This window comes from Cricetulus griseus, chromosome 6 (assembly GCF_003668045.3).
Source record: "Cricetulus griseus strain 17A/GY chromosome 6, alternate assembly CriGri-PICRH-1.0, whole genome shotgun sequence".
Classification (NCBI taxonomy): Eukaryota; Metazoa; Chordata; class Mammalia; order Rodentia; family Cricetidae; genus Cricetulus; species Cricetulus griseus.
Window position 1 is genome coordinate 10,679,032 of NC_048599.1, and position 13,943 is coordinate 10,692,974.

Consider the following 13,943-nt stretch of genomic DNA (forward strand, 5'->3'; position numbering starts at 1 on the left):
CTCACTCAGCTGGCAGCTCCACCACTGCCTCTCTCAGCAAGGCCCTTCTTGAATGCTTGCTTTTGGTGGTGTGGTTCTAGATTTGAGCCACAGAGCGAGGAGAAACTCTTGGTCCTCACAGATGGCAGTTGGCTTGTTTATCTTTCTTTGTCTGCCCCAAGTGTCAGGAGAATATAATTGGTCCCAGCAGGGCTCACCTCCATCGCTTCTTACTGCAGGGCTTCGTGCTGGCTGTCACCATTGTCCGAGAGGCAGTAGAGGAGATCCGATGCTACATGCGTGACAAGGAGGTCAACTCCCAGGTCTACAGCCGGCTCACGTCACGAGGTCAGCCTCCGGGCAGTGCTTATGACTTAGTCACTTGCTGCAGACGGTTGGGGGAACAGAGTTTTGGTCTGACCTTGGGATGGTTGTTCAGACACTAGAGGACAAGCTCAGGCCACTGTCACTGTGCTCTGAGAATTAGCCCTGTCAGTTAACTCGGGCTACATCTGGCTCACAGGCTCACCTTTCCCTTCCCTTTGCTGCCTGAGGAGGAGGGAGCAGCCTGTTCATGTGATGCTGAACAGCATTATTTTAATATTTTCATGTTTATTGATTGTGCATGTGCGTGTGTCCGTGTGTCCGTGTCCGTGTCCGTGTCCGTGTGTGTGTGTGTGTGTGTGTGTGTGTGTGTGTGTGTAGAGTATGACTGTCTTACACATGCATATGGAGGTCATAGAAAGGCTTGCAGAAGCCATTTCTCTATTTCTACCATGTGGGTCCCCGGGACCAGACTCAGGTTGTTAGACTTGGTGTCAAGCACCTTTACCTGCTGAGCCATCTTGATGGCCCCAGAACAACCTTTGAAAACATCTTTTAGGAGCTGGGGAAATAGTTAAGTCAATAAAGTGCTTGCCTCACAGGCAAGAGGGCCAGAGTTTGACCCCTAAAGCCCCTGTGAAAATCCAGGAGTGATGGCATGTGCTTGTGATCCCAGCATCAGGGAGGCAGGGACAGGTGCGGCTCTGGGCCTTACTGCCCCGATGGCCTTGCTGAATAGATGGTCTAGGCCAGTGAGAGATTCTGTCTCAAAATGCAGGGTGGGGGCTGGAGAGATGGCCCCGAAGTTAAAACAATGCTTTTGCATAGAACCCAGGTTCTGTTCCCAGAACCTGTGTGGCATCTCACAATCACCTGCCACTTTGGTTACAGGGAATCTGTATGCACTGTATGCACACAGTGTGCACACACACACAGGCAAACACTCATACATATAAAAACAAAGAAACAAATAAAGATGGACAGCTCCTGAGGAGCAACACTCAGAGCTGTTCTCTGGCTCACACACACACACACACACACACACACACACACACACACACAGAGAGGAAATGACAACTTTCAAAGCTCGCATTCAACAGAAACTGCTTATAGTCAAGCATTACATCCTAAGATTTTACAAAGGCAGCAACTTTATACAAACCCTGCATCTGTGCACACATCTTTGAAGGAGCCATAAAGCATAAAGGACACCCTCCATCTGGGAGCATTGCCAAGGTGTAGTCTTAATACACAGAGCAGTCATCAGGCAGCCTCTCCTCACAGCCTCCATCATATTTTAAATGGAAGGACTTTTATTATATATTTAAATTTTTATCTAACTTAAAGTTTTGTGTGTTTTGGTCTGCATATATGTCTGTGCATACAGTGCTCTTAACTTCTGAGCTTGTGGGCTGCTGTGTGGGTGCAGTGGATTGAACCTGGTCCTCTGTAAGAGCGGCCAGGACTCTCAAACTCTGAGCCACCTTTCCAGTCCCAACTTTATTAAATTTAAAAGCCATTCTTTGTATATATATGTGTGTGTGTGTGTGTGTGTGTGTGTGTGTGTGTGTGTGTGTGTGGTCGGAGGATAAGTTGCAGGAGTCTGTTCTCTCCTTCCACCGTGTTGGCTCCAGGCTGGAGGTCGTTGGGATGGGTAGCCAGGTATCTTTACCCACTGAGCCATTTCACTCATGCTTAAATGATAGAACTTTAAAACCCCACCCACATTCACACTTGGGGAAGCCTGGCCTTGACTGTAGCCAGTGGCCCTGCCACAGCAGGTTCAGGTGTGCACTGGCATGTGGTGTTGGTAAACTTAGCTGGCAGCAGGAGCAGTTAAGTGCCCTGAGGTCACTGACCTTCTCAGCAAGGATTGTTATTTTAGGAGAGACCCAGAGTCCAAAGGGTCTTGTTTTTGGGAAATTGGGAGCTGAGAAAGAGATGAACTGAATGCCCAAGAGACTGGCAGGTGCTTAGCATGGTGGGCTTGGCAGGCAGTCCATCTCTGGAGTCAGAGTTCCCAGGAGAATTCCCTCTGGGGGAAGCTCATTGGTGTGACACGCTTAGGAAATGTTCTGTTTTGTTTGAAGGCGTTTTCAGGGTTGGTAGTCTGAAAACCGCATGTCTTTGGAATAAGGAGAGCTTTGAATTATATTGCTAACGCCTTTGTACTGAGCAGATACTATATTTTGGACAAAGGTCTTTACAGGGGCAGGGGCTTGGGACCTTTCACATGTCAAGCTGGAAGACGTTCTGCAGGGTGTACTTTGGGGTTGTGTAATTAAAGGAAATTATGTTAAATCCCATCTTAATAACATATTTTTATTGTGACGTTAAGACACTTGGCAACAGACAAAAGCCACATCAGTGATAAGTGGTGGCTTTGCTCAGGGCACATGCAAAGCCGTTTGTGGGTTCCATTCAGACAGCCAGCTGGCTCCTGATCGCGAGCACGCGCGCGCGCGCGCGCGCGCGGGCGTGTGTGTGTGTGTGTGTATGAGTGTGTGTGTGAGTGTGTGTGAGTGTGTGAGTGTGTGTGTGTGTGTGTGTGTGTGTGTGTGTGAGGGGGGAAAGAGGGAGGGAGTATGTGTGTATTTATATGTATTTATATGTGTTTATATGTATTTATATGTGTGTACATGTTGGTTTGTGTAGAGGCCAGATGCTGACATTAGATATCTTCCTCAGTTGCTCTCCACCTTACTATTGAGATGGGGCTCTGACTGAACCTGAGCTTGCTGATTTGACTAGATTGACTGTCTAGCAAGCCCCAGGGTCCTTCTGTCCTTTGGTCTCTTCTTCCCAGCCCTGGGATTACAGACACATGCCACAGCTCCCCAGATTACAGACAGACACATGACACAGCCCCCAGATTACAGACACATGACACAGCCCCGATTTTTCTGTGGGTGATGGGATCCAAAGTCACATGCTTGTGCTTGCAATAACTGATCCACCTCTCCAGCCCCCTGCTCTTTTTTATTTTATTATTTTGTTTTGTTTTGTTTTTCGAGACAGGGTTTCTCTGTGGCTTTGGAGCCTGTCCTGGAACTAGCTCTTGTAGACCAGGCTGGTCTCGAACTCACAGAGATCTGCCTGCTTCTGCCTCCCAAGTGCTGGGATTAAAGGCGTGCGCCACCAACGCCCAGCTTCTTTTTTATTTTTTGAATCAGGGTCTTATGTAGTTCTAGTTGGGCTGAAAACTATTGTGTACATCAGGCTGGCCAACAATTCACAGAGATCACTTGCTTCTGCCTCCCAAATGCTGGGATTAAAGCATGTACTATTACATCTGCTGTTTTAGTTATTGTTCTGTTGCTATGAGTGAGACACCATGACCAGGCAATTTATAAAAGAAAGCATTTAATTGGAGGCTTGCTTACAGTTTCAGAGGTTAATCTGTGAACATCATGGTTGGGAGTAGGGCAGCTGGTTGGCAGGTGTGGGCACTTAGAGCTCACGTGATCTGCAAGACTGGGCTCATGTGGACTTTTGAAACCTCAAAGCCAACCCTAATGACACATTTCCTCCATCAAGGCCACACCTCCTCCAACAAGGCCACACCCACAACCCTTCCCAAATAGTTCTACCAAGTGGGGACCAAGCATTCAAAGTTTTAGCCAGGCATGGTGGCATACACCTTTAATTCCAGCATTTGGGAGGCAGAGGTAGGTAGAGGTCTGAGTTTGAGGCCACCCTGATATGAGTTCCAAGCCATCCAAAGCCATATAGTAAATCCCTGTCTCTAGAGAAAAAAAAGAAACAAAACAAAAAAGTGTGTATGTGTGTGTGTCGGGAGTAGGGGTGGGGTGGGGGGTGAGGCTCATAGGCAGGTGTATTGGTGGTCTTTCTGTTGTTCTGACCGAATTATCTGATAGAGACAATTTAATAAATGAAAGAATCACTCTGGCCAGCTTAGAGTTTCAGAGGGGCTCAGTCCACCTTGGCGGGAAAGGATTTCAGGCTCCATGAGCACATGGTGGGTCTGTTTGCATCTTTACGTCCACTGGGACCAGGATGAGAACAGGAGGCTGTTGGAACCAGGGGTGGACGTCACCTTCCAAGAGCAGCCTCTAGTGATGCTTCCTCCTAGGCCCCACCTCCAAGATAGTGCCACGCTCTGGAGAATAAGCATTCGGGAACACAAGCCTGTGGGGGAGAGTGCAGAGGCAAACCATGTGACAGGTGTGATGTGCACACCTGAGGCAAACCCACAGACAGATGTTTGCACATCTATAGCCCTAGCTACCTAGGAGGCTGAGGCAGGGTTCCTTGAGCTCAGGTGTTCAAGACCAGTTGGAGTGACATAGGAAGACCTTGACTTTAAGAGCAAAGCTGGAGCCAGGAGGTGGTGGCGCACACCTTTAATCCCAGCACTCGGGAGGCAGAGGCAGGCGGATCTCTGTGAGTTTGAGGCCAGCCTGTGCTACAAGAGGTTCCAGGACAGCCTCCAAAGCCACAGAGAAACCCTATCTTGAAAAACCACAAAAAAAAAAAAAAAAGGACCAAGCTGGGTCTGGGTGTGTGGGTGTGGTGGTCCACGGGATAACCCCGGGGCTCTCAGGAGCTGGAAGCCGGAGCATCAGACTTTGTTTAAGGCCCAAAGCATGATATTCTGTCTCACCCATCCCCCCAATCCCTGGAAAAAAAAAAAGGAATGGTTCTAGTGGAGTATCGGACTAAGTACTCGACCTTCTGGACATGTATCCCATGTCTGCTGTACCCGATGGATGCTCAGCTAGCCCTGGCAAAGAATTCCCCCAAAGCCACATGTGGTGGTATAAGCCTTTGTCCCCAGCACTCAGGTGGATCTCTGTGAGTTTGAGGCCACCCTGGTCTACATATTGAGCTCCAGGGCTGCAGAGTTAGACTCTGTCTCAAAAACCAAAAGAAAAGAGTTCTACGTAAATAACAACAGGTTGAGTGTAGGGCAGAGCCGGTGAGGCCCAGAGTCCCTGGGAAGGTTGGTTCTGTGATCTGGGAGCTTACACACACGGGGTGGCACATGGAAAGGGACATGGGCTGGGGAAAGTGTTGTCCAGATTGGGAATGGACAGGACACAGGGGGACTGCCTGCCCAAGGCCAGCCAGGCACCAGTACAGACCTTGCCAGCTGTTCTGAATGACTCCAAGGAGGGAGCTGTGGCAGGTGGGTGGGTGGGTGGGGAGGGAGGGAGGGTAGAGTTTCCTTTTTTAACCCTTTGCTCAGGCTGTGACTGATAATAAAGGAAAGCATAGTGTCTGAGAGGACAGATTTGAGGTGAGGGCAGGCCTTCCTGACTGTAAGGCTTCGTCCAGATCAGGCGCCCTGGGTGTGGGAGTTGGGAGCCTTAGTGTATATGATAAGCTCGGCTGCTCCTGTGTGCGCAGCCCTAACTAACACTGGCGCGCACAGGGCTCCTGACCTCAGGCTTTAAGAGGAAGACAGGATTTCACTGTATAGACCAGGCTGGCCTTGGACTCAAATAGATCTGCCTGCATCTGTGTCCCAGGTGCTGGGATTAACGCTTCTTCACTCAGCTAAATTTTTGTTTTGTTTTGTCTGTGGGTGTGTTGCTTGCATGCACATCTGTGCAGCATGTACACCAAGTGTACACCAGTGTGGAGGCCAGAAGAGGGCATCAGACCACCTGGAAACAATTGCAGGTGGCTGCAAACCACCACGTGGGCGCTGGGAATCATACTGGGTTCTCTGCAAGAGCAGCCAGGGCTCTAACCCTCTGAACCACGCCTGTGTCCCATGTTTGTATGTCTTTCCTAAGGAGAGAATTACAGTCATGGGCTTTAAAACTTCTCCTCCCAGCTTTAGTTATCGTGTCTGTTGTGTGGGGGATGGGGACTCAAACTCAGCACATCAGCTTGCATGGTGAGTGCTTTACCACTTGAGCCATGTTGCTCGCCCTAGCGATGGACTTCCTGATCTTAAAGTATTAAAACTCTTGCAGAAATCCTCCAGGACAGGGCTTAAGACAGACTGACCACAGACTTTCTCATGAGGTCTGACAGATGCAAAGTGATGCTTCACTTTTTCTTTGCTAATATTTGATCCTTATTTTATTCAGTGGCACATGGATCCGTTGTTCAGTGAAAAGAAACTGAACAATATCTCACATTAAAATTGTAGACTTAGCCAGGTGTGGTGGCGCACGCCTTTAATCCCAGAACTCTGGAGGAAGAGGTGGGAGGATCTCTGTGAGTTTGAGGCCAGCCTGGTCTACAGAGCGAGTTCCAGGACAGCCAGGGCTACACAGAGAGAACCTGTCTTGGAAAAAAAAAAATTGTACAGCTAATCTTTTCAGAGTCCGTACGTTTATTTATTGTGTGCGTGGTGTGTGTGAGTGCCTGGCACACTTGTGGGAGTCAGGACTGCACAGGGGAGTTCGCATCTTTCACCGTGGTGGTCCTGAGAATTGAGCTCAAGTCAGGTATGGCAACAAGTGCCTCCCTCAGCCTGCTGAGCCCCTCCTCACCCCCTGCCCTGCTAATTCCCCAGAACTGCTTCCTGTTCTCAGGCTGTTAGCCTATTTGTCATTTTGGGACAAATGACAGTTGATATATTTATTGAAAAGTCTCTATAACTTGAGTATAAACTTAGTGTAAACCAGTCTTCTGTTTTTTTTTTTTTTTTTCTTTTTATTCCTGACTGATTTAACCAGAGGCGCTTTATGGCTGCACTTTTCAACCTTGGCTTGTTTTTCAAGTGAGTCTCTCCCTGGGCTTTGGAACTGCTGATACTTGGATATGAAAACTTCACCTTTAGGCCTCTGAACTCTGGGCCTGTGGAGGTGTTTTGGTGTCAGCCCCAGGAAATGTACACATGAGTGGAATTTACAGCTCGTCTCTGCCACAGTTAGGTTTGAGAGTAATCCATTAGCCGGCCAATGAGGCCGGGTCCACCACAGCAGCCGTGTCCTGCACTCGCCATGAAAAATAGAATTGTAACTTGAGGTGTTCAGGGTCAAAAAACTGGCCCCCATGGACCAGTGCCCTGGAATTTGTTTAAGGGTGGTTTTCCCGCTTTGTGGGGGAGGGATGGAGTGTGTGCAGTCTTTTACTTGCTGCAGCCCAAGGAAACATCTGGCGTCTCCCTGCCACAGAGACAGACGGTTCTTATTCTGGAGCTGTCATCCATGTAAGGTGGGCTTGGGCCGCTGGTTGGTTTGCTTATGAAAAGCTTGGGGTCCAGGGCTGTAGAAATAAACAGCTGTGCCCATTGGTTGCCGTCTGCTCTTGTAAAGTGCCTCCAAGCCTGCTGGAGTGACGTGAGTGGGGGGGGTGGATCTATGAAAAGCTGGGTAAGGATCTGAGATGTGTCTGGAGAATTTCCACATCATATTTGTAAGAATCTCATTCCAACTTCTATTGAGTCTCCACCAGTACACTAAAAAAAGCCTCAGAGCCTTGGGGCTGATAAGATGGCTCGGTGAGTAAAGACACTTGCTGCCAAGCCTGATAACTCCAATTCGATCTCCTGAATCCACTTTGTGGAAGGAAAGAACCAGGGCCTTTTGTTCTCTGACCTCCACAGTCATGGTGTGACACACAAGTCCCTGTGCATACACTCAGTGAATGCATACATCAATAAAACACATGAGATGCATATGTGGAGAAGTCTCAGAGCTAGCAATGGATGCTGGGTACAGCATCCCAGAAGGGGAAATGGCAGGTAATGGGTCCTCACTTCTCAGGCCACTTCCTGAGGACAGTGCTTTGGCATTTTGTCGTCTTGAGCTAGCTGTAGAGTATGCAGGGCTCAATACAAAACAAACTGCAGCTCCTGTGTTAAATTAAAGAATAAAAAAGTGTGTGTGTGTGTCTGTGTGTGTGTGTGTGTGTGTTTGTCTGTGTGTGTGTGTGTGAGTGTATGTATGTGTGTGTATGTCTCTGTGTGTGTGTGTGTGTGTGTGTGTGTGTATGTGTGTGTGTGTGCACGCGTGCTGAGGTCAGAGCAAAACTTTTAGGGGTTTGTTCTCTCCTACTGTGTGGGTCCCCAGGATTGAACTCTGGTCAAGACTTGGACTTGGCTGCAGGCTCTTTACTCATGGAGCCATCTCCTTGACCCGTGTTGAAGGACTTCAGGCCTCTCCCCCGTCTGCTCCCATGCTTCCTGCCTGTTTCTACTCTTCCTGCCCCACCCTCCTCCTGCTGCTCTTCTCTCTGCCTTCTCCTCTTTTATGAACATTTTGGAAGACAGTGACTGATACACACTTAGGAGTTATGGGCTCTAAGTAGTCTTTCATTCTGGGAGTCGGTCCCGGCCACTGAAGACTGGCCTACTCCTCTTACTTCAGTGGCTCACAAAATAGGGCTGGTGAGGCAACTCAGTGAGTAAAGGCTCTTGTCCCCATGCTTGACAGATTGAGTCCCCTCCCCAGGGTTCATACTCAGAAGCAGAAAACCAATCCTGAAAAAATTGTCACCCGGCCCCCACACATGTGAACATACGTGTGCACACACACACACACAGCACCATGTATGAGGTGGGAAGTCCCAAGTTTTATGCTTGAAACCCACACTAGTGTAACAGGTGTGGGTCTAGGGAATCTTTTAATTTATTTTTTATATTTTTAATTTATGTGTATGAGTGTTTTGCCTGCTTGTATGTGTGTGCACCCCATGTGTGCAGAACCTGTGGAGGCTGGAAGAGGGCGTTGGATTCCCCCAGAACTGGAGTTAACAGCTGGCTGTGAGTCACCATCTGGGTGCTGGGAATAGAACCTCCTCAAATAGTCCTCTGGAAAAGCAGTCAGTGCTCTTAACCATTAACCCATCTCTCCTGTCTTGGGGTCTCTCTTGAAGCTGTTGACCTGGGCTAGCCCCCCCCCAAAAAAAAACAACAACAACAAAACAACAAAATACTTGTTACAATCCCTGGTTAAACAGTACACGTGTCCTGGCCATGCATGAGTCTTGTGGTCCTCTTGAGATCTTGCTGCTGGGCCAGGAATTGTTTGCATGAAGGATTAACCTGCCAGGAAGACCTAGTAACTGCAGACTGGCTGAATGAAAGGGGGTTTGCTGAGGTAGAGTAGATGGACTGGTGGAGACAGAGTTTGAATCAGAGTTTGAATGAATTGGCTGTAAGTCAGAATTGGGTGTGGAAGGAAAAGAATGTGGCCCTGGGCATTTAAAAAAATTAGTTTATATGTTTGTTTCTAGTTATATTGTATATAATTGTCTCTAGTTGGAAAAGCAGCCTCCCTCATGCTTATTGAAGAAAGAAAAAGTGTGAAGGATTTATAACTAAACCCCAGTGTTGGTAGAGTGAATCCCTGTCAAGTGTGTGAGAGCCCCATCCTGTTTTCCGTCAGGCTCACAAGCACACAGATCCATGGCTGACAGCAGTAACTTAGGCTTCACCATTGGTGGCTAAGATCGAGTTAGGTCACTGGCATACATTTTGGTAATGAACCGAAGACAATGTAAATTTAAGTTTGGTAAAGTTGGAACCAGGGCCTAAGGAAAAGTTCACTGGGGCCACGGGTGGGGCCGGACTTAAGGGTTGACACTGCAGCTCTACCCACCCCCACTCCCCCACTAGAGCATGGGCGCCCAGGCCCACAGCAAAGGGCTTCTGTCGCTGGTGCCCCCTAGTGGAGGAGGAAGAGTGGGTCAGGCTTTTTTCTCCTCAAATTTCCCTGGGCCCGGTAAGTGCAATTTAGTCATCTCCGGAATGGTCTAACCCTGGATCAAAAGGATGTGCTATTTTTGTTTATTTTGAGACAGGATCTCGCTGTGTAGCCCAGGTTGGCCTTGAACTCACAGAGATTTGCTGCCTTCACCTCCCAAGTGCTGGAGTTAAAGTTGGGTACCACCATTCCTGGCCTTTGTTGTTGTTGTTTTTAAAGAACTGTTGCATTTATGTGTGTGTATGTGTGTGGACTATGACAACTTGAGGGAGCGGGGACCAGGTTCTCCTCTCTGTGGATCTCGAGCTAGAACTTGGGTGGCCGGTGATACATTGTTGCTGGTAGGGACCACAGTGTATCCACTCTGAGAGTCCAGTGGTTACTTTTGTATTAAACAGGGTTGATCTTGCCTTCCTCCAAGCAACACGGGATAGCTACGTGCGTCCTTTGTGTTGTGTCAGGGTTTAGAAGTTGTGCAGAGAGGTAGCTCTGTCTGGGGTTAGTGTTGGTGAAGATACGGGGGAGGTGAGCTCTGGATAGTATTTGGTGAGCATGTGCAGGAACAAAGCCTGGTCTGCTCTCCCTCTGCCCGATTCTCCTGAACCTAGAGCTGGCTGATGAGCGAGCCCTGGGGTCAGCTCCTGTCACCACCCCTCTCCCAGTACAAGAATGTCATACCTGTTTTCTGTTGTTGTTTTAGGTTTTATTTTTTATTTGTGTGCATGCATGTGTGATCTGTGTGTAGGTACTGGAAGAGGCCAGAAGAGGACACCCTATCCCCCGGGACCTGGGATGATAGGCAGTTATGAGCCATGCGTGCTAGGAACTCTGGGGAACAGCACCTGCTCTTAGTGGCAGACCACCTCTCCGGCTTTGACGTAGGTTTTAGGGATGGATCTTGGGTCCTCTTGTCTATGTGGCAAGGACTCTACCCATTGAGCTCTCTCCCCAGCCCTGTGCCTTTTGTCTTGATGATTTATGAATTTACTGGTGAATAGTAACTGTGCTGTGGCACTGGTTGGTGTAGAAACGAGCAGCTCTGGCAGGGCAGCCTGTTTCTCCTGAAGGGCTCAATTCTCCTGGTGTCTGTGAAGCAGAGACTGGGTTTCTGGAGCCACTGTGCCCTAGGCAGACGCCCTCCTGGTGAGGCGGAAGTGGGAGGTGGGCGCTTGTGTGTCTTACGACCTGGCAGAATCTACATCAGAGGTTCTCAGCCTTCCTGAGAATACAGTTCCTCATGCTGTGCGGAGTCCCCAACCATAACATTATTTTTGCTGCTACTCCATAACTAATTTTGCTACTGTTATGAATTATGATGTAAATGTATGTGTTTTATGATGGTCTTTGGCAACCCCTGAGAAAGAGTTATTCAGCCCTGAAGGGGTCGCCACCCACAGGTTGGGAACCGCTGATCTAGATCGTTAAAGACAATGATGAGGTGTGTGTTCATCTGTTGCTTTGCAGGGACCGTGAAGGTGAAGAGTTCGAACATCCAGGTGGGGGATCTCATCCTTGTGGAAAAGGTGAGTGGACTATTGAAGCTTCTCAAGGACTGGGTGTGCTGGGAGCCAGAGCATGGGGAGTCGACGGTGGACAGAGTCCTGCCTGTGCTCTGTGCCTCTGGTGGACCGATGAAAGAAACCTTCTGGGACCTTGGGGAGAAAACCTTCTATCCCATGAGACGGACACAAGATTTCCCCAGTGACTAGGGAGCCGGGAGCCCTGCTTATAATTATAAGCAGAGCATGCATTTGGGTTTCTGCTTGGTATAGTTGTTTTGGGGGGTTCAAAAAGATCCCCACTTAACCATGATGTCTTTTCTATTAGTCAGCTTGCCACGCTGACACTTAAAAGTATTTATTGAATTCACCTTTGTTGAACTGTTAATCTCCAAGTTCTGATTCATGGAGCCTGCCAGCAGCTTTATGGGTAGTAGGGGTGCAAAGTAACAAGAATAGTAAAAAGTCTGTGTTAACGTTCATCACGACATGTCTGTTTACTGTGAGTCTTTGGAAGGCATGAGGTTTGTGGGATGGGTCTAGAGCCTGGGGATCATATTTGGTCAGAAAAAAAGATCCTGTCTTACCCTGTGTCTTAGTTAGGGTTCCTATTGCTGTGAAGAGACACCATGATCACAGCAACTCTTATAAAGGAAAACCTTTAATTGGGGCTGGCTTACAGTTCAGAGGTTTAGTCCATTACTGTCTGGCAGGAAGTAAGGCAGCAGCAGACTGACATGGTGCTGGAGAAGGAGCTGGGAGTTGTACATCTTTGACTCACAGGCAACAGGAAGTAGTCTGCCCCCTGGGTGTGGCTTGAGCATCTAGGAAACCTTAAAGCCCGCTCCACAGTGACACACTTCCTCCAAGAAGTCTGCACCTACTCCAGCAAGGCCACACCTCCTAATAGTGCCTTTGGGGTCCATTTTCTTTCACAGCACCACACCCTGTTTCTGTAGGAACTGAGTCGCACCACTTGTTAGAGGGTTAGGTCTAAAGCACTCAAGGTTAATTTAAGAGAAACAGAGACACCTAGGGTCAGAGTCCCTGTCTATTGTCATATTCCTTCTTGCTACAGCCCCCCCATGTATGTATGTATGTATTTATGTATGTATGTATGTCTTGTTTCTGAAACAAGGTCTCACTGTGTAGACTGGGAGCCCACAGATGTGCCAGCCCCTGCTGGGATTAAAGGCCTGCACACCTCAGTTGACCTTCCCTCTTTAAGAATGGCTTTATTTCCTTCTCTCTACTTTACTTCCTCACACCCTACTGCAAGGCGGGGCTGGGCTAGTCAGCAAAGTGCTGGCCACTCGAGAATGAGGACCCAAGTTTGGTCCCCTACTTCCATGTAAAAAAAGTGGTGCGTCCCAGTACTGGGGAGGCAGAAGCAGGTAGATCCCTGGGCATCCCTCACTGGCCAGTAATTGGAACGTACTTGGCCAGTGATAGATCCTGTCTCAGGGAAGCAAGGACCTCTGTCCTCCATGCAAACACACGCACATTGCAAATCACACAACACTCTCATGCACACACACACACACACACACACACACACACACACACAGAAGAGACAAGCCCAGTGTGGAGTGGGGCAGAGGCAGCAGAGAGAGCTTGTGGGTCTTGCCTTCAGTGCCTGTAGCTGGGCAGGGGGGTGGGGTGGGGTAGGGGTGGGGGTACAGGTTCCATAAGTGAAGGCGGGGCTCAGGAGTCCAGGTTCCCTCTTCCAGATGACTTGTTGGGGAAGTTAGTGAAGTGTTGGGAGTGTAGGAGACCCTGCAGGTCCCAGGCAAAGCAACCAACCCCGGGCTTAGCTACAGTGGAGGCTGGGGCGAAACACAACCTGTGACAGTTCACAGTAATGCACAGCTCCCTCTTGTTTCCCAGAACCAGCGGGTCCCTGCTGACATGATCTTCCTGAGGACATCAGAGAAAAACGGTAAGCATCTGATGGATGGAGCGTGACCACTGGCCTTCCCAGTGATAACTTGGCACTATCATCATTTGAAAATGTCTCTGTAGAGGGGTCCTTCACAATTAAAAGAGTTTTGGGTGCTTTGTAAGTCCACACATTTTGGTCACGTAGCTCTAGCTGTCCAGGAACTCACTCTGTAGACCAGGCTGGCCTTGAACTCACAGAGATCCGCCTGCTTGTGTCTCCTGAGTGCTGGGGTTAAAGGCGTGCGCCATCAAGTATCACACATTTTAAACCCAGCATTTGGGAGGCAGAGGCAGACAGATCTCTGTGAGTTCAAGGCCTGATTCTGAGAAAACAAGTTTCAGGTCATTGGGAGGGCTACATAGTGAGACTCTGTGGAGAGATCAGTCAGCAGTCAATAGGGCCAAGGTTTCTTTATTCGGATACACCAGCCAAGCGCAGGCCAAAGCGTGCCAGGGCGGCAAGGCAGCCAGGCCAGAGCGAGGAGGAAGGAGCAGGGAGAACGGCAAGAAGGGAAGGTCCACGTGTCCTCGGTCCCTTAAGAAGCCTTCCTACGTCACCTTAGACTTGCCC

General features: G+C 49.0%; 1 protein-coding gene across 1 annotated transcript in view; it reads left to right on the forward strand.

The window, feature by feature from the left end:
* LOC100773673 (probable phospholipid-transporting ATPase IIA) overlaps positions 1-13,943 on the forward strand; it is a 92,492-nt gene that overhangs the window by 25,728 nt on the left and 52,821 nt on the right. The window contains exons 4-6 of the mRNA XM_027423321.2: positions 219-327; positions 11,397-11,455; positions 13,319-13,370. Of these exons, the coding sequence (XP_027279122.1) occupies positions 219-327; positions 11,397-11,455; positions 13,319-13,370 (220 nt within the window). The remainder of the gene's footprint in view (positions 1-218; positions 328-11,396; positions 11,456-13,318; positions 13,371-13,943) is intronic.